Source organism: Vicugna pacos, chromosome 10, assembly GCF_048564905.1.
Source record: "Vicugna pacos chromosome 10, VicPac4, whole genome shotgun sequence".
Classification (NCBI taxonomy): Eukaryota; Metazoa; Chordata; class Mammalia; order Artiodactyla; family Camelidae; genus Vicugna; species Vicugna pacos.
Window position 1 is genome coordinate 41,638,746 of NC_132996.1, and position 18,948 is coordinate 41,657,693.

General features: G+C 45.2%; 1 protein-coding gene across 5 annotated transcripts in view; it reads left to right on the top strand.

Moving 5' to 3' along the window:
* Positions 1-2,891: 2,891 nt before the first annotated feature.
* Positions 2,892-18,948, top strand: part of NELL1 (neural EGFL like 1) — a 745,741-nt gene continuing 729,684 nt past the window's right edge. For all 5 annotated transcript variants that reach the window (XM_072969672.1, XM_072969674.1, XM_072969673.1 and 2 more), the window contains exons 1-2: positions 2,892-3,090; positions 10,860-10,988. In XM_072969672.1, the coding sequence (XP_072825773.1) occupies positions 3,036-3,090; positions 10,860-10,988 (184 nt within the window). In that variant the 5' untranslated portion in view covers positions 2,892-3,035. The remainder of the gene's footprint in view (positions 3,091-10,859; positions 10,989-18,948) is intronic.

An 18,948-nucleotide genomic window follows, 5' to 3' on the forward strand; every position in this document is an offset into this window, starting at 1 on the left:
TCGGGTTGTTTGTCTTTTACTACTGAGTTGTAATAATTTAATAATATAATGAATACAAGTTTCAATCACTTATATGACTTGCAAATTCGTTTCCTGTACTGTGGGTTGTCTATTCATTTCCCATGATGGCCTTTGAGGCACTAATGTTTTTAATTTTGATGATGTGGCCATATTACTTTTAAGACACCTAATAGGTAGTTGGGTCTGTAAGCCTAGGGTTCAAAGGAAAGACAGGAGGGACTGGAGATACACATTTGAGAATCATTCATGTATAGATAGTAGTTAAAACCCTGAGGCTGGATGAGAACACATAGGAGTAAGTGTGGCTGGAAGAAAAGAGGCTAGGGACTGAGCCCTGAGGCTCTCCAATAGTCAGGTGTCAGGAAGAAGAGGCAGAGGGATGATCAAAGGAAGCTCCTGGTTCGTGGAGAGACCATGGAGGGAGGCCATGCAGAAGGGCAGGGTGGACATGGGATATGGTATTGGGTAAACCAAGTCTCATCACTGCTTTCACTGAACACAGGTCCTACTGTAGTATCTCAACATCACAGCCACGTGGTCCCATCATTGCCATTATAGAAATTTGCCAGACCTATTCTCTAAAGGTTCCCTTAGCCTAACAGGTCTATACTCCAAACTCCCGCTCAAGAAATGCACTTACAGAATATTGAAGTCCACAGTTATCTAGGAAGATTTATGGTCTTGTTGAGATTAACACTTGTTACTGCTAATGGACGTGATGCTGCAAAGCTTTGACAGAACAGTGCCTTGCTTTATTTTTTAATGGAACACTTTAAAAGCTCCATCCCACAGGACCAACTAATTACACAGAGGCTTTAAGAGAGTTCTAAAGGTCTGACTCAGACCACCTTTTCCCTTTGTTGGGGTCACCGTGACTTCTAGGATTTCTGAGATCGATAAAAGGGCTTTTGAAACAACAGTTCAGATTACCAAGGGCTGATCCTGCTGCGGTGTATTGAGAATCTGCAGAGGAGAGACGGGGCATGGCTGTCACAACACAACACGATGTCGGGGATTCCTCATTTACAAGGCTCAGCTAAACTTGGGGAATCCTTATTTTCCGCAAGAAGTGGGATTTTAATGTTAGTTTTAAATGTAACATGCTCCAGGTGGATGCAAAAAGTCCTGCCTCTGTAATGAAAACCCAGAGTCAAGGCAGGCAGATCCCCTCTGGGCTCCAGTTGAATCCCAGAAGGGATGGAGAATCGGTTCAGCCTTAGACATCAGTTTTTCTCTTAATCTTTCAGCTCAGCTTCTGGAGTGACAATAGATTTGTTGGCCTCCCGTCATCTACCTCAGCTGTTAGGAGTTGGAATTTATCTGCTTGTTCACTTTCTTTTTCACCTGCTAAGGGACCACAGTATAAAGGGCCAAGTGGGACAGTGGCTTGCGTACAGAAATATCCAGAAAAATAGGGCACGGATCTGAAGAACATGGAGATAAAAGCTCCTCTCTTAATAAATTATGCTGCTGGTTGGGCGACCTTCAGTGGGATCTCTTGGGGTCATACTTATGCAGGGGTTAGGAATATGTGAAGTGAGGGGATACAAGGGTGAGAAAGGCAGATCCGTATTAGTGAAGAGGATTCTGGAATTTTGGTATTATTTCCTGGGAAATGAGGAAGGGCTGTGTGCAGAGAAGTTTCCTTTCCCTTCTCTGGGTTCACCATTGCCAGTATCAGAAGGGTGGGGTGGACTCAGAGGGGACCAGAGTGAGCAACTTGGGAAGCCTTAAATCATGTGGGGCTCACTCAGTATAAATCAGAGGTTCTGTCACTTCTGTTTTCACGACTCTGCATGCTAGTTATAAATAATATTCCTGGATGGGAAATGCGACAAACCTGGGAGATGTTTCTAGGGAAGGCGGTTCCAGAAGGGGGTCACATAGCAGAAGGAGGACTTGTCTTCGTGCCCACACTTCTAAAACAAAGCCCAGATTTTTCTTTCCCGGGAATGGTGTTGGGGAGGGACCCAGAGGAACTGCGGGAGAGGCTAAAGCGTGACTATGAAAGGAGAAAAGGGCTTTTGGGAAAAAAAAACCATCTAGAAAGTCACTCAAGAAAAAAAAAAGGTTTAGGAATTTCCCCTAAGTGGCAGCATTTGCCCTGTAGAATCGGAAGGTCTGCAGATAGACTCCCCAATCCCCCACCGTGGCTCGCTCAGGCTCGGGATCTTTTTTCTGGACCCCCCCGCCTCAGTGCCCTCTCCCTGAACCCCCAATGCGTGTACCCAATTAAGAGGGACCCCCCCCCGGAGACACGAAACAAGTACAGGTGATGAGCCGGGACTCAGCCATTATTCCCCTCAGGTCCTTGCTCGCCCCTCCCAACCCAGTTGCCCGAGCAAATCCCGAGTAATTGTTTTCCGGGGAGGGGCTGGGCGCGCTCGGTGGCGCCGCCTGGGTCAGGGTTTCCCCGGGAAAAAAATCCCCCCGCGACGGCTCCGCGGTTCTTGGTCCCGACCAAGATGAAGTGTGGCAACTTCGGCAGCCCCCACCGCGGCCCCGAGGCAGAGACGGCGGCAGTGGCGAGGCCGGTTCGCCTGGGCTGGAGCGCGTGAAGCCGAAGGGGTGCCTTGCACCTCCTGCTCCTCCCTTTTGGCAGCGGGTCCCGGGACTCCAGCTCCGGGGCTCCCGGTGGTAGCAGCTGCCGAGCCTGCCGCCCGGGTCCTAGCGGCTCCGCGGGCGGAGGAGAAGCCACCCCGGCGCGGAGCGAAACGTGCCGGAGTGGCGGAGCCCTGCGTTCCCGCCCCAGCTCCGAGGCGAGCGCAGCCGCAGCGGGCGCCGGGGTCCGAGTCGGGCGCCACCGCCTGCGGTGGGGGGCGGGCTGGGGGCGGGGCGGCCGGGGCCGCCTTCCCGGTGCGATCCCCGAGCGCAGCACCCGGCGTCGCCGAGCCACCTCCCCCGCCGCCTGCTAGCAAGTTTGGCGGCTCCGAGCCCGGCGCGCCTCGGAATCGAGGCGCATTTGTTTCCTCCTGGCTTCCGCGCGCCCGCCTTGGCGGGGACCCTCGGGAGCGATGCTGAGGGATGTGATTTTAGTTGTGTGCTTCTGCGTGTGCACCGCCAGGACAGGTAAGTACGGCTGGGGCTGTCGGAGGGATCCGGGGAAGGAGGGTTGGAGACCCGCCGCTGTGCCCAGCGCCCACCTAGGCATGGGAAGACGTGGAGCCGAGCTCCGTGCTGGTCCGCGGAAGGGCGTGGATGGGTCTCTTGGACCTCTTTGCCCCGCTCCAGGTGAAAGGGTGAAAAGTGAGACTCGCAGGCTGGGGAGGCCCCCGAGGAGTGTCCCCTTCCCAGAGGACACGGCCTGGCGGACGCAGGAGTGAGGGGCGCGGCCGGTCCGGCGCACCCTCCTGCTAGCAACCGGCTTCCGGGTCGAAACCCACAGCAGGGCGGGCCCGCGAGCCCCACACCCGTGAACTTGACAGATGCCTTGGAAACCACTTTCCCTACGGCCGGCCGGGCAGGGAAGGGGCAGCGGCAGGAGTCGCATCCGCAGAGAGAGCAATTCCGGCCGGCGGCAGATGCCCGGGCCGGAGAGGGCGCGGCGCAGGGTGAGGTGCTGCGGACCAACCTGGGATTCCGCGATCTCTTCTTGTCCCCTCTTGACTCTCCTCAGGGGAACTCCAGGAGTATTCTTTCTTGGCCCTCCACCCCCCCACCCCCAGGGCAGGACAAACAATTATTAGAGGCAGTTGGAAGTGTGGGGACAATCCCGGGGAGATGTTCTCAAGGTCCAAACCAGTTTTCTCTCGCTATAATTGCATGTTGGGTTGTGGAGGGGAGGCAAGGATAATTGGCGTAATATTCTGAAGTCCCCGCTTCGTCCTGCCTCCAGAGACGCAGTTGTGAGGACTCTAAGTGCACTTCTTTCAGCTACTACTCGCCCCCAGCCCACTTTTCACCCGGGGCTTGGAGACCCGCTCTCAGCCGCTTTCTCCTGGGGACTAGTAGTAGATTTGGAAGGTGTGGGTGCGGTGGGGTGGGGTGGAGCAGGAAATTGACAAAAACAGGACTCTCCGATGCGGGGGTGGAGGGTAGGGGTCGCGAGTTTTTATTCCTAAGCTAGCGGTCGTCGGTACGCGCGGCCGACTTGGCACCCTAGAATCGGTGTGTAGTCATACCCTCTGCTTTTTATCGTTTTCTCTTTTACCACTCTCATTTCCCTTCTCTAGAGGCATAACCTCCTTCCCATGCTAGGCTGCAGGTTTATCCGTAGAGGGCTGGGGAGGGGTGCCCGGCCTTGGTTGGCTCAAAAGTTCCCTCCGTTTGCGCCCTAGGCGCCACTCTTCGGCAGTTAGCCCGGCTGAGAACACAAGAGTTGGGCGTCTAGGAGCTTCCTGCTAGCCCTTTCCATTTTCCCCAGGACTAAGCAGGCAGCAGCTTTCCCTTTGCTTAATGAAAGCACCTCGGGTGTCGACTTCTTCAGGGACAAAAGGAATCCCCATCCCCTTCTTATCTCCATCCGAGACCCCCAGGCTACCAAGACTCAGCCTAGCCTAGAATAGATGCTTCCTGAGTTTAGACCCATCGTGGTGGGTTAGTCTTTTAAAACCAAGAGCACAGTAGAAGAAACGCGCCCCTCGGAATATCAGGACAGGTGAGGCTAGTGCAGAGCATGGGCTACCAGCTGTGCTCCAAGAACCTGGTGTTGGTGGGAGTCTTACAGAGGAACCGAAGAGAGAGAGAGAGTAGGTGGGGGAGGGGCAGCCCATGGGGCATTTCACATCCTCAAACGCACATCACTACCAAACACGCCTACATCCTTTGTTCTCATTACTCCTTTGAAAAGGCGGCAAAAAGTGCCTCCATCCGGAGGTGAACTGTGTCTCCAGGGTGTGTTGCTTGCGAAGATCTTTAAGAACATGGTCTTTGCCCCTTACCCACATCGGACGCCTTTAAATCTTGTAAAAATTCTGTTGTGGGGAAGATTCACTCATGTATTCATTCATTCATTAATTCATTCAATGAATAGTTGAGTGTCTTGTTGGGTGCCAGGATTGCTTATGCAGAGGAATGGACTTGGTCCTTGACTTCTGGGAACTCACAGCTTAGCTGAGAATCTAGACAGAAACTGAAAAGCATTTTTATTGTACAGCTCGATGGGGTTGGGGGGAGGAGAGGTGGAAGTATAGGAGTTTGTATTAAGGAAACATGGAGGAGGAATAGTAGGAATGACTTCTGGGGAGGGGTGGTCGGGGAAGGCTTTAATCAGGAGGTGACAGTTGAAAGTGGTGTCTTGAAGGCTTTGCAGATGTTTTCCAGGTGGACAGAGTGGGGAAAGCATTCCAGGTGCAGGGCATGGCTTGTCCAAGGGCAGGGAACCATTGAAGGATTTGCCCATTGGCTGTGGCAGTTGCTTAGGGAGTTTGGGTTTTCTGTGCCACTTGGCACTCCTTGAACACCAGAGGCTACAAATTTCTTCTACAAAAATTATCAGAAGCATCAGAGAGACAGGCGGGAATTATATCTCAATTCTTTCACTTATAATTTCTTACAGCTGGAGGTTCTGATCAGCAATTTTCTCTTTGGTTTTTGCCCAGAAACCATCATCCCCACATCACACATCCATCCTCTTAGGTTGCTAAGGTAGGCTCTTGATTAGTTTATCAGGATCCAAACAGCCGCTCAGAAAGTTTATTTGTCAAGTGGGACAGTTGTTGTCTGGGCTGTTAACAGTCCAAGATGAAATAAACATGTGGTCCACTGAGTGAGCTGCTCAGATATCACTGCCGTTTAATGGAAATGAATAGATGGTATCAGGCACATTTTAATTAAAGCAGCGCTGCAGTGCAGTAGCAGTTACATATGAAAAGATCTAATGATAGGTGTCACAGGAAGCTGCTTAAATTACTCATTGTTCAGAGAACTTGTTTTAAAGAATAAAGCGGAGTCAAGACAGGAGGCGCTCTTCTCCAGTCATTATTTCTGGGCAAAAAATAATTCTGAGATTTCCAGGCCCATCATGAATAATGAATATTTAGAAGGCAGCAATAATAGCAGTAATAACGCATTATGTCCATGAGTTTTCTCCAGTGGCTTGAAAGTGTGAATTGTATAAAACTCAGTGACTGCTTCCCCTTGGCTTTCCAGTTTGTTTTGGTCACTGGGGCAGGGGGTGGAGGGAGCCCCTGGGGCCAAGTGAGTGCCCTTTGCTGCCACCTACTGGACGGAGAGATTTTCTTTTTGAAGCACCTCCCGGGCTTGTTCATTAACTATGAATTGAATAATAGAGCTGCGAACAGAGCCGCCGGCCTCCAGTGATCAGGTGAAATATTGGCTGACTGGGAATAGTCATAGAGCATATTCTTCAAGGATACTGCTTTTGGGGTATTAAGAACCTTTGTAGAAGTCTAGAGACCCAAATCCGGTCAGATGGTTGTGAAATCCTGCTGGTGAATGAGGTCTTGGGACATCTCTCCAGTGTCCTCTTCCCCTGCATGGACCAGGAGAAAAACAGCTGCTCTCATGGACATTGAGCTGGATTAGATTTGAAGTGAGTCAGATCCAGGAGGCTTTGCTTGGGAGTTTAAGCTGGGGACCCTGAAGGTGGATTGAGTGGGCTTTGGACTCAAGCATTCCCTGGGCTGGGCTGAGGAGTAGCCAGTGGCAGGAGCAGCAGCAGGTGTCCTGGGAGATTAGGATGGAGATTCTAATCTCAGAGCCAGGCCTCAAGTGCCTCTGTGACATTGACACACTGCCTTCCAGGTTTTAAAAAAATATTTCCTCCCCAGAAGCTTATCCTGCTTAATTCCAATACCTGGCTCCAGTCATTTGTAGAGCAGTTATGGTGAAGTAGAAATCTTTAATACAGTTTCCTTGAAAAGGGCAGGAGCTCCATGCTTGGATAAGAAGCAGAAACATTAAAATAAAAGAAATTATTTTTATGGAACAAACACTCTCTTACTACATAAGTTTCAGGCAAACCCATGTAAATGCTACCTTAGTAATTCTGATTCCTTAGGCAGTGGGCAAAGTGCTATCTTTTATACATCCTGCTATTGGCACGAGGCATTTTCATCTTGAAGGGGACCACTTAGAGAAAAGAATGCTGTATCTGGAAGCCTAATTGATTGCTCTTGTTCTGTTTTTATGGGATAGTCTCATCATAAGAACAATGCAATTATCTTAAAGCCAGAGAAGCCCCTTGACTCATGGGATGTAGGGGTGGAAGGAGGAGTCAATATAGATTTAATGTAGATTTCACAAAGCACAGCCAGAGTGACAAGCCCTTGTAGGTCATCTGGGAATCTGGAGGGGCTGGGAAAATGGGGACCACCTGTGCATTTTGTATGATTCCAGTGTAGTTGAGGACCAGGGACCTGGGATGGTCTGGAGAGCTCATCTTACAAAAGACAGATGCAGCCAACCCCATCTGGGCACCAAAATATGTGCTAGGAAGCTTCATACAGTTATCACTGAAACCTCACAAGGCTGGGAGTTGGGTATTATCGTCCCCATTTTCTGGATGAGGGAAATGAGGGTTGGAGAAGCACGGTGATTTTTCCATGGGCGCAGAGTAAGTAGAGGGAAGAGGCAGGACTGACACTGGCTCATAGTTTAGTGTTGTTTCTGCAACACTTTTTGGATTGTGGGTGCCGTGTTCTCACATGGAGATGGGGATCCCAGGACACCACTGGGGTGTTCTGCCAGTTCTGTAGAATCTGCTTGGGTGCATTTTAGGCTCGTGCGGTGGCAGGGTCCCAAGTTTGGAAGATTCAGTCATCTTAAGGATGACCATCATAGTGGGTCTTTAATCCCTGCATTGGGCAGTTACTGCCACAATAACATTGCATAACAAGCCACGGCAAACTCAAAATAACATTTATTTTGTTTCACCCAACTGTCGGTTGGTTTGGTCTTGGCTCACCTGGGCCAGGTTTGGCTGGGTGTGGATTCAGACTCAGGTAGGGTGTCTGCTCCATGTGTCTCAGTCTCCTTGGGGCAGTGCCCCAGCAGGGCCATGTTTGTTTCACTGCGATGCAGAGGTATAAGAGAACAGGCCCCACCTCATAGGCACATCCAGGCCTCTGCCTGTATAACGTTGCTAACATCCCAGTGACCCAGAGAAGTTACATGGCTGGGCTCAAAGTCAGGGGATGGGGAGGTTTACTCCCACTCTAGCGGAAGGATCTGCAAAGCCACACAGCAAAGGGTGTGGATGTGGGAGGGGTCAAAGTTTGAAGCCAAAGCTTTAATGCCATCCAGTCCTCTCGTGGTACCCCCAGAGATGCATATTGCTCTGAGGTCACTGTACTCAAAGAAGGGATCATGCATCCACTCATCAGTTAATTAATTGGGTCCTAAATTCAGGGCCTGACATTTATTAGGCCCTGGGCAAGGCCCTGGAGCTACAGGGATGCTTCCTTCCTCTTGCGTCCAGCTAAGGGCACGTTCTCCAAACCACCTTCCAAACTCCTGGCCAGAGAGACACCAGCGTGGAGGTCCTCTGAGATCACTCTTAATTTAATTTCTGCCATACTGGTGGAGAGCACGGTAGATCAAACTGAAATATTAGTTCCTTTCCTGCCTTTTCAAGGTGATCACTGAACTGCTGGGATCTGAGCTCACTTGGAGAAAAACATTGCCAGTCTCCACAAGAGGCCCATGGTACTGTGGCTTGGGCTGATGGATGCCCATTAGCTCAGGGCTTCTTGGCCCCAAATAGGTACTTGATTAGTCTTCAGTCCTTGTGAATTGAATCTGTATCAGGCAGGTAGGATGAGTGAGATCGTGGTGTAAACCAGAGCATACCTCACTCTTCCTCCGCTGGAACACATACCTTAACGCCCTCCAATGATGCCTCATTGCATTTAGAATAGTGTCCCTCTCCTTTTGTGGCTCACAAGGCAGGGCCCACTCTTGGGCCTCATTCTCTGCTGCTCTCCCCCGACCCACTCTGCTCCAGCCACACTTGTTTTGTCTCTGTTTCCTGAACACTTTGAATTTGTTCCTGGTTGGCATTGGCTCTTCTCGAAACCTAAACCTGGAAAGCTTTCCCCCCACATCTTCCCTTCTGGAATGACTCCACCATCGCCCCCCTCTTCTAGTCATTCACTTTTCTGCTCAGAGGAAACTTCCCTTTCTAAAGCTCTTGCTCAGCCCGCTTTCTGTTTCATCCCTCTGTTTTGTTTTCTTCATGGCATTTATTTCCATCTCGAATTGATCTAATTTACTTTTTTTTTTTGTCCTCTCCTCCCCTGCTGCCCTAGAAATGCATGCTCAGTGAGACCATCTCCAGTGCCTAGCAATGCGGTGGGTGTGTTACACAGTGAGCCCTCAGTAATGTCTGTTGAAAAACTACTGAATGAACCCATGGATGAATGAATGAATGAATGAGTTGTCATTTAGTTAACCGGTCTCATAACTGGCTACCTTTGGAAGGGAAAAACTTAAACTTTCAGTTCAGAGGACAAGGGGAAGCCGGATAAAAACAGAGTAGGCCACTGTATGCACTGTGCCTTTAATTTAACCCTTTGTCCACCTTGAGGCTGACAGGCTTCAGTTCCAAAGACCCTCCCCAGTGCAACCTTCTGTTGACCGAACCCTACAGTAGTCCCTGTTTCCTAACAGGAAGAGAGTGAGGAGAGGCTAGATTTCCTTTTCCAGATCCTTGGGGAAAGGGCTGAAGGCGGGAGGACAGATGAGGTTGTCCTAGCCCACGATGTCCCGATGAACACGCACTTGGTCTATCTGGGACAAATTGGGTGCAAGCTTTCCAAATCTTTCTTAGTGACTGCATTACCATCAGACAGAGTTGACAGCTGTTGCTGATTAAAACATTTCCAACTGTGCAATCTGAATTGCACTATTGAGATGCTAAGTGTAGATAGGCACAGCCTTTATGAATGGCTTAAACGCAGTCTTTCAGGGCGATCGCTAGCCTTATTAATATATATCACTGGAAGCCACTTTGCAGTCTTGAGTGAATCATTCTGCAGAACACCCCCTAGCTGAGAGACGGGCTTAAGGGTTTGCCTTTTTCAGACAAGGCAGTGGGTGCTCAGGGCCATGTTTCTCTGCACTAAGCTTCTCCAACAACAGTTGTCATGGTGTCTAACTTTTCAGGACTCCTCTTGAAAAGTACAGCCATCGTTCTGAGGATTCTCTTTCCTGGCCGGTCCCTTTGCCACGCTCATCCAGCAGGGACAGGATTCTTCTCATTTCCTTCCTCTTCATCATAGGTGTTTGTGCCTGATTTGTAGTGCTCCTTTCCTGGTGACGGTGGTGTCAGATTTCATCATTTCATCATTCTCTGAAGCAGGTAGATTGGGGCCACAAACCTGTATCCACAGTCCCCAAATCTAAAACAGCTCAGAAACCCAGACTTTGTTCATAACTCACCTGACAGTGCAACCTATCCTGAGCTGAACTCCTTTGGTGGCAAAACTTGACTTGAATGGATGTGAAGTTATTTATAGTCTGTATTTGTACCAATTAGAGGAAAACATCATACTTTTTGCTCTAGAAATATTGTGTTTGATTATGGGATGCGGATGCAGATTTTGCTGCAGGTGTGTCTAATATGTGGTACATAGGCCATATTAGCTTTCCAACATATGATACATTCTGAGTTCTGAAATATATTTGGCCCCAAGGGTTTTGCATAAAGGATTATCAATAATGGGGAGTGGGAATGGGGAAGGGACAAAGAAACCACAATATCAGTGGGGTGATGGAGCAAAGAGTTGCTTTCCTTTTCCATCCAGGGAAAGCACATCTCCAAGCACTCGTCACTAGCATCCTTGTATTCCCTGCCAGTAGTGGCTTCTGTAATTTCTGTTCTGTTGCTGTGAGCGAGTTGGCATTTTAAGCCAAGATGGCTCTTTGTTCCTTTTCAGTCACGGGCTTTGGGCTGGACCCTGACCTTCAGATGGATCTTATCACTGAGCTCGACCTTGTGAACACCACCCTTGGAGTCACTCAGGTGTCCGGACTGCACAACACCAGCAAAGCATTCTTATTTCAAGGTAAAGGCACTTTCTTCTTTGTGTGGGGGCGGAACTTGGGAGGAGGGTGTCTGGGAAGTGTTGATCTGGCGTGTATTTGTCAGAGGATCATCTCTGTTTCTGTTGTGTTTCTGTCATGAAGAATGTTCAGAAATACTGAGGGTGTTTAGATATTTGGGAGGGTGTTTAGATATTTGGGGGGTGTTTGGAGGGTGTCAGAGGGGGCAGTAAAGGGCATGGCAATGAAATATTCGGCTTGGCAGTGACACATTTTCCCTGGAGGATTTGGGTGGGGATCTAAAGTGGACTGAATTTGCAAAGTCCTTGCAAGCCATTGGCCAGCCATATTATTTTTACAGGACATTTCTTCCACTATTATCTGTTCCTTTACCTATATTCACACCTATTCCAATATCTTTCTCTCTCACTTAATGAGTAGACCATGCTCACAGAGGATGTTTTATGGCTGCGTTTTCTTAGGGGTATAGCTTACATAGTTCTGCCCACTATAAACTTGACTACAATTCATTAAATCTCTCAACAAGCATTCATAAGGGCAGTATGGTGTGCTTCTTAAGAGCATGGGCTCTGGGGCTGGGCTGTCTGGGGTCAAATTGCAACCCTACCTCTTACTGACTTTGTGACTTTGTGCAGTTATTTAGCCTGACTCTGCCTGTCCTCATCTAAAATAATAGTACCTACCTTTGGGGCTGTTAGAAGGATTAGAGGAGCCAGTCCATTAAAGTGGGTCAAGCAATGCCTGATAACACGGTAAATCCTCCCAGCAAGTGCAAGCTATTATTGCAGAACTTTTTTTTTTCCAGAACATGGGCTGGTTTTATTTTCCAACAGAATCTTTTTTTTTTAAATATAAAACAAAGATAAAACACACCTCAACCCTGCAATCTGCCAGCATGCCTGGTGCATGTACCAGGCAACATGCTAATAGTAAGATTAGTAAAGTAAATAAATCTAGCGAGGGAAACAGTCATTACACAAGTAATTATTGACTTAACAATTGCTATCCTTACCGTGAAGGGGGTGTATAGTTTGCCAAATGAGAGTATGCAGGAAGATGTGATTTAACAGAGGTGTGGACGTGGCTGTGGTCAGGGAAAGGCTACCCTGAAAAAGTGATATGTCAGCAGAAACTTGAAGAATGAATAGAAAAGCTGGTATAAAAGGGGTAGGGGCTCAGAGAATTCTGGGCAGAGAAAATAGTGTGTATGAAGAACTTAAGGCAGGAACGAACAGAAAGACATTTAGCATGGCTGAAGGGCGGTGAGTGGCTTGGGAGGTTGGCAGGGCGTAGGTCACATAGGGAGAGATTTTCAGCTTCTTTGGTGGGAAGAGTAACTTTATTATTGGAGTTTGACTGAGGAGGCCTTTTCCGTCTGAGGCAGAGCTGGTGTTGAGCTGACATCCGCGAGTTTGTGCTGAAGATTTACGGCCAGTGGCCATTATGAGAGGTGGGAGGTCATGTGCTTGTTAACTGTTGCAAATACTACCTCTGCCCGTAGGCCACATTAGTTTTGTATTTTACTCTCGGAGCAGTGGGGGTCTTTGATGAGGTTGAAGCAGGGCAGTGACCTGGTCAGCTATGGTAGTCTGGCAGCCTGGATATTCCTCTGTGAAAATGGCTGGCAGCGTTCTTTTAACTTAGCCTTTTATGAAGACAACACAGGATTATTTTTGGATGACTGAACCAACATTATGGATGAGATTTGTGTATTTCCTGTGCAGAGAACTTAAGCCTTGTCAATGATATACAGCAAATCTATAGATACTATCTAGTGATACATAACAAGACTACAGATACGTTAATTTCTACTTATTCTTACTAAGGGAGTGGTGCAGTACGAGGCCTGGTTAAGAGAATACAGACCGGATTCGTTTTTTCTTTGCATCGTGCAAGGTCTGTTCAGCTCCTGTTGAGAGGCCGCCTCATTCTCTGTTTCAGAAGTGCCGCTGACACTTTGTCAACAAAGTTGCAATGGAAGCCTGGCTCACCTGTAAGCTTCATGCAAGTGGAAGGCTTGCCTCTCTAGACACCCTTACATCCCTAGGGCCAGGTGTTGTGCATGGCACATAGTAGGTGATGGATAAACATTCTGGGTTGAATTAAAATGTCCTCTGTCCAGTGCGCTCTATGAAAGGCTTGTTGCCTGCTTTATGTGCTAATCGTTCACTCGTTTATTTATTCCGCAGGGGTGGGCTTCCTAGGCTCGGACTCTGCTCTTTCAGTGATTGGTGTGTTCTCTGCTTTAGCAGCTGCCTTTGGGATGTCTGCCTGGCTCCAACAAGAGGGAGAGATTTTCAACTTCTTTGGTGGGAAGAGTAACTTTATTACTGGAGTTTGACTGAGGAGGGCTTTTCCTTTTAATTGTGATTACCTTGTGATTACCTCACCCAGATAATCCAGGATAATTGTTCCATCTTGGGATCTGTAATGTAATCGTATCTGCAAAGTCCCTTTGCCATGAAAGGTAACATATTTCATAGGTTTGGGCAATTAGGATGTGGACAGTTTTGGGGAGCCATTATTCTGCTCATCACCAAGTCTGCCCTCTGGCCCCCAATGAGTCATGTCTGCCCCACAGGCAAAATACATTCGCCCCATTCCAGTTTCTCTAAAGGTCTCAACCCATTATGACATCAGCTCAAAGTCCAAAAGCTTACCTAATCTCATTAGTAGAAAAGTTCCAATTCTTATTCTCTAAATAATCTAAATCAAGTGTGAGTGGGATTCTGAGTATTATCCATTTTGGAGCAAAAGTACCCTTTCTCTGTGGATCTGTGAAACAAGTAATCTGCTTCTGAAATATGACAGTGGGACAGGCATAGAATGCCAGGTATGGCAAGTCCTGTTCAAAGGGGGGAAGTGGATAGAAGAAAGGGGTCACCAGTCCCAAGAAAATTTGCAAATCCAGCAGGGCAAACTCCGTTGGGCTTCAAGGCCTGGGGATAGGCCTCTGGCTCTGCCTCATTCTTCTGAATTACTTTTTTTCATGGAAAGTAGCATATGTTTGTAGTTGTGTAATTTTATCAACCTGTTTCTTGCCGTGAGAATTTGGGGAGTCAGTCAGCCGTCTTTCATTTCATCTTCTTTCTGTCCCCTTCAGTCCAAGTTGGCAGTGTTGCTGCTGGTATAACATTCTCAAGAACCCCGCGGGTCTCCCATCCATTAGACAAAAGGCTCCTTTACAGATCTTTCCTAGGTAACCCCATCTCTATTTCTGACTTCTGCTGGGATGGCTGAGGGGATCCACCAATTACAACCCTGATCTCTTCAAAGAGCCCTCTGTGTGATTGACTATTCTGATCTTTTGATCCTTCAGAGGCACTAGCAAAGAGTGGTTTAGCCACACCCTTGGATTTCTTCCAAAGTAGACTTTCCTCATAGTGAATCTCCTAATCTTACTGTCTTTTGCAATCTGGATAGGCTGGGGATTCTCCGTCTAGCCAGTCCTGGTTCCTTTTTGTTTCATAGCTCCTCCCTCCATCCCTCTTCTTCCTCTCACCTTTCACTATAAGCAGCAAAGAGAAACCAGGCTGCACCTTTAACACTTTGCTTGTAAATCTCCTCAGCTAAATGTCCTAGTTCATCTTTTACAAGTTTTACTTTCCACATAATTACAGGGCACAATTCAGCTAAGCTTTCTGCCACTATATGACAGGGCTCCTGTCCTCCAGTTTCCAATAATAGGTTCCTTATTCCTTCTTACCCTCTCTGGCAGTATTTTTCATGTCTGTGTTTCTGCTAACTGTCCTTTCATGATGATTTTAATATTCTCTAAGACAATGTAGGTTTTTTTGACCATCTTTTTACTTCATTCTGAGTCCTCACTCATGGAATCCTTCACCTCCATATTTCTACTCACAGTCTGGTAATAAGGTAATCTAGGCTTTTTCTATCATGAGCCTCAAAATTTTTTCAGCTTTTGCTCATTACCCAATGCCAAAGTCACTTTCCCATTTTAAGTTATTTGTTACCGCAGCAGCCCAATTCCAGGTGCCAAAATCTATGAGCTTCCTATTGCTGCTAAGATAGATTACTACAAATTTAGTAGCTTAACACAAAATTATTATTCTTTTGTTTAATATTTACCTCACAGTTCTGGAGGCCAGAAGCCGAAAATGGGCTTTAAAGGGCTAAACTGAGGTGTGCACAGAGCTGTATTCTAGAGGATAACGAGTTTATTGCTTATCCCAGCTTCCTAAGGCTGCTACGTTCCTTGGCTTGTGGGTGCATCACTTCAACCTCTGCCTCTGTTGTCACGTTTCCTTCTGATCCTGACTCTTTTGTCCCCTTTTCCCCTTGGATAAGGACCCTTTTGATTATACTGGGCCCACTTGGATAATCTAGGGTAATTTTCTCATCTCAAGATCCGTACTTTAGTTACATCTGCAGAGTCTCTTCTGCCATGTGAAGTAACATATTTATAGATTTTGAGAATTAAGATGCAGACATATTTAGAGGGGTAGGGGGTATAATTCTGTGTACCATAGGATGGCTACCCACTGTTGTGCAGAAATATAAACAGTATGATATTTCCAGTGTACTCCAGGTAAGTCCTCCCTTCTCCAGTAGGAATATAAATGAGCCAATACTGTAATTTTAATTTTTGTAGTAGTCATATTAAACAAGGAAAAAGAAGCCAGTGAAATTAATTTTAATTATAAATTTTATTTAACTCAACATGTGAAAAATATCATTTCAACATATGGTCAATACAGAAAATTATTAATGAGCTGTTTTATATTTTTTCAAAGTCTTCAAAATCTAGTCTGTTTTATAGTTACAGTTATAGTTATAGTATACAGTACAATCACCAAGTTATTCCATACATGGTTTTAAATATCATTAAAAAAACTTAACAGCTTTATTAAGGTATAATTGGCTTATAATAAACTGCATAGTCAAAATGTGCAGTTTGATAATTTTGATAAATGCATACACTGGTGAGACCATTCTACTCTACGCACCAGCACTAGCACTGCTCTGGGCCATCTAACAAATCTTAAAAGTAGGAGCCATAAACTCTGAAAATTGTGAAGCACTATCCTGTATTCCTGGAACATGTAATAATGTACATCAACTATACCTCAATGTTGAAAAAGTGGGATCTGGCCAATAGGCACATGAAAAAATGCTCAATATTGCTAATTATCAGAAAAATACAGGTCAAAACTACAATGAGGTATCACTTCACACCAGTCAGAATGGCCATCATTAAAAAGTTCACAAATGACAAATGCTGGAGAGGGTGTAGAGAAAAGGGAACACTCCAATACTGTTGGTGGGAATGTAGTTTGATGCAGCCATTATGGAAAAAAGCAGGGAGATTCCTCAAAAAACTAAAAATAAACTTACCATATGATCCAGCAATCCACTCCTGGGCATTCCTCTTTTTTTTTTTTAATAATCCCTCCTTCCTCTATTTCCCAGCCCCCATCCCCAGGCAACTACTGACCTGCTTTATGTCACTCTACAATAATTGGCATTTTCTAGAAATTTTACATAAATTGAATCATATGGTATCTACTATTTTTTTGGGGATCTGGATTCTTTCACCTATCATAGTTATTTTGAGATTTATCATATAATAACATGTAAAGTGCTTTAGTTATTGGCAGTATATAGTTGGTTTTTTTTTAACAATATGACAATCTCTGTTCATCAAGGTATTTAGACCACTTATATTAATTGGTTATTGACATGGTCATATTTAAATCTATTTTTTTGCTATTTGTTCTCTTTGTTTCATTTTTTTCCTCTTTCTAACGTTTTTTAGATTAATTGAAGTTTTTTATTGATTCTTTTTTATCTCCTTCGTTGGCTTGTTGTTTGTTTCATTATTTCAGTGGTTGTCTTAGGGCTTATAATATACATCTATAAATGATGACAGTGTACCTTCGGGTGCTACAACTTTATGTATATAATAAGAATATTTTAATAGTATACTTTGCTCCCTTTGACATTGTACTATTGTCATACACTTTACTTTTTTTTTTAAACCATGGTTATTTCCTTTTTTTTCAATTTTTTGTGTGCTTTTTTAAAATTGAAGTATAGTCAGTTTACAATGTTGTGTCAATTTCTGGTGTACAGTCATGCATATGCATACATATATTCATTTTCATATTCTTTTTCATTATAGGTTACTATAAGATATTGAACATAGTTCTTGGTGCTATACAGTATAAACTTGTTATTTATCTGTTTTATATGTAGTAGTTAGTATCTGCAAATCTCAAACTCATCATTTCCTTTTAATGTCTTTTTTTGGTTCAGTTAAAAAATAATGAAAGTGATTCATGCTTTTTAAGGACAATTTAGAAAATCAATATGATAGATATATCCTAGGACTTTCTTATAAATGAACATCTGTTTCAAATATAAATGGGTCTGAGTCTTTAATCTTTTGGATGAGAGGAAATCCAGTTTTCCTCAGGATTTCTTAAAGAATTCCCTCTGGAAATCTCTGATGTAGAGAGCTGGGGTGGGGGTGTAGAAGGAGAGTTTTATTCTACAGCTCCCTGTCCCCTCTCCTCTGGGGGGTGATCCACTGTTTTGCTTTGCTTCAGCCACTAGGCCTGCCAGTGCTCAGCGGCTCCCAGCCCTAGTCTCCCTCTGCTCTTCTTCCTCCCTTCATCCATCAATGCCTTTAGTGGGGGTCTCCTCTGGAGTTTTTTTTTTTTGACGTATAGTTGCTGTACAATAATATATAAGTTGTAGGTGTAAAATATAGTGATTCACAACTTTTAAAGATTATGCTCCATTTATAGTTAGTATAAAATATTGACTATATTCCCTGTTTTGTATGGTGTGTCCTTGTAGCTTATTTATACCCAGTAGATTGTTCTTCTCCCCTGTCCCTATGTAACCTCTCCCCCCTTTCCTTTCCCCACTGGTAACCACTAGTTACTGTTTCCTGTGTTCTGCAGTCTCTTTTGTGGATTTACATTTCCATCTGGTATCATTTTTTATCCTGCCTGAAGGACTTTAACATTTCTTATAGAACAGGTCTGCTGGTGATGAATTCTTTCAGGTTTGGTGTGTCTGAAAAAGTATTCACTTTTGAAAAATATTTTTGCTGGCTATAGGATACTGGGTTGACAGTTTTATTTCTTTCAGTACTTTAAAGATGTCGATCTGCTGCCTTCTCACTTACATTGTTTCCAACAAGAAATCTATTAGGATCCTGTCTTTGTTCCTTTGTAGGTAATGTAACTTTCCCCCCTGCTTTTAAGACTTTCTCTTGTCACTGACTTTAAGCAGTTTAATTATGATATACCTTGGTCTGATTTTCTTCATGTTTCTTGTTAGAAAAATTTTAGCCATTACATCTTCAAATTTTTTTTTCTGTTCCTTTCTTTCTCTTTTTTAGGTACTCCAATTATGTCTATATTAGGCTGCTTAAAGTAATTTCATAGCTCACTGTTACTCTGTTCATTTCAAAAGTTGTTCTTCTCTTTTCTCCCTATCTTTAGAATAGTTTCTATCTCTATGCCTTCAAGAAATTTTCTTCTATATTGTCTGCTGTTAGTATCATTTTTTTTAATGTCATATATTATAATTTCATTTCTGTAAGTGATCTCATATGGTATTTTCCTTTCTCTTCCTGGCTTACTTCACTTAGAATGACAATCTCCAGGTCCATCCATGTTGCTGCAAATGGCATTATTTCATTCTTTTTTATGGCTGAGTAGTATTCCATTGTATAAATATACCAAAACTTCTTTATCCAGTCATCTGTTGATGGACATTTAGGTTGTTTCCATGTCTTGGCTATTGTATACAGTGCTGCTATGAACATTGGGGTGCATATATCTTTTTGAATTTGAGTTTCCTCTGGATATATGCCCAGGAGTGCGATTGCTGGATCATATGGTAAGTTTATTTTTAGTTTTTTGAGGAATCTCCCTGCTATTTGGCTCCCTGCTAATGGTTGCATCAAACTACCTTCTCACCAACAGT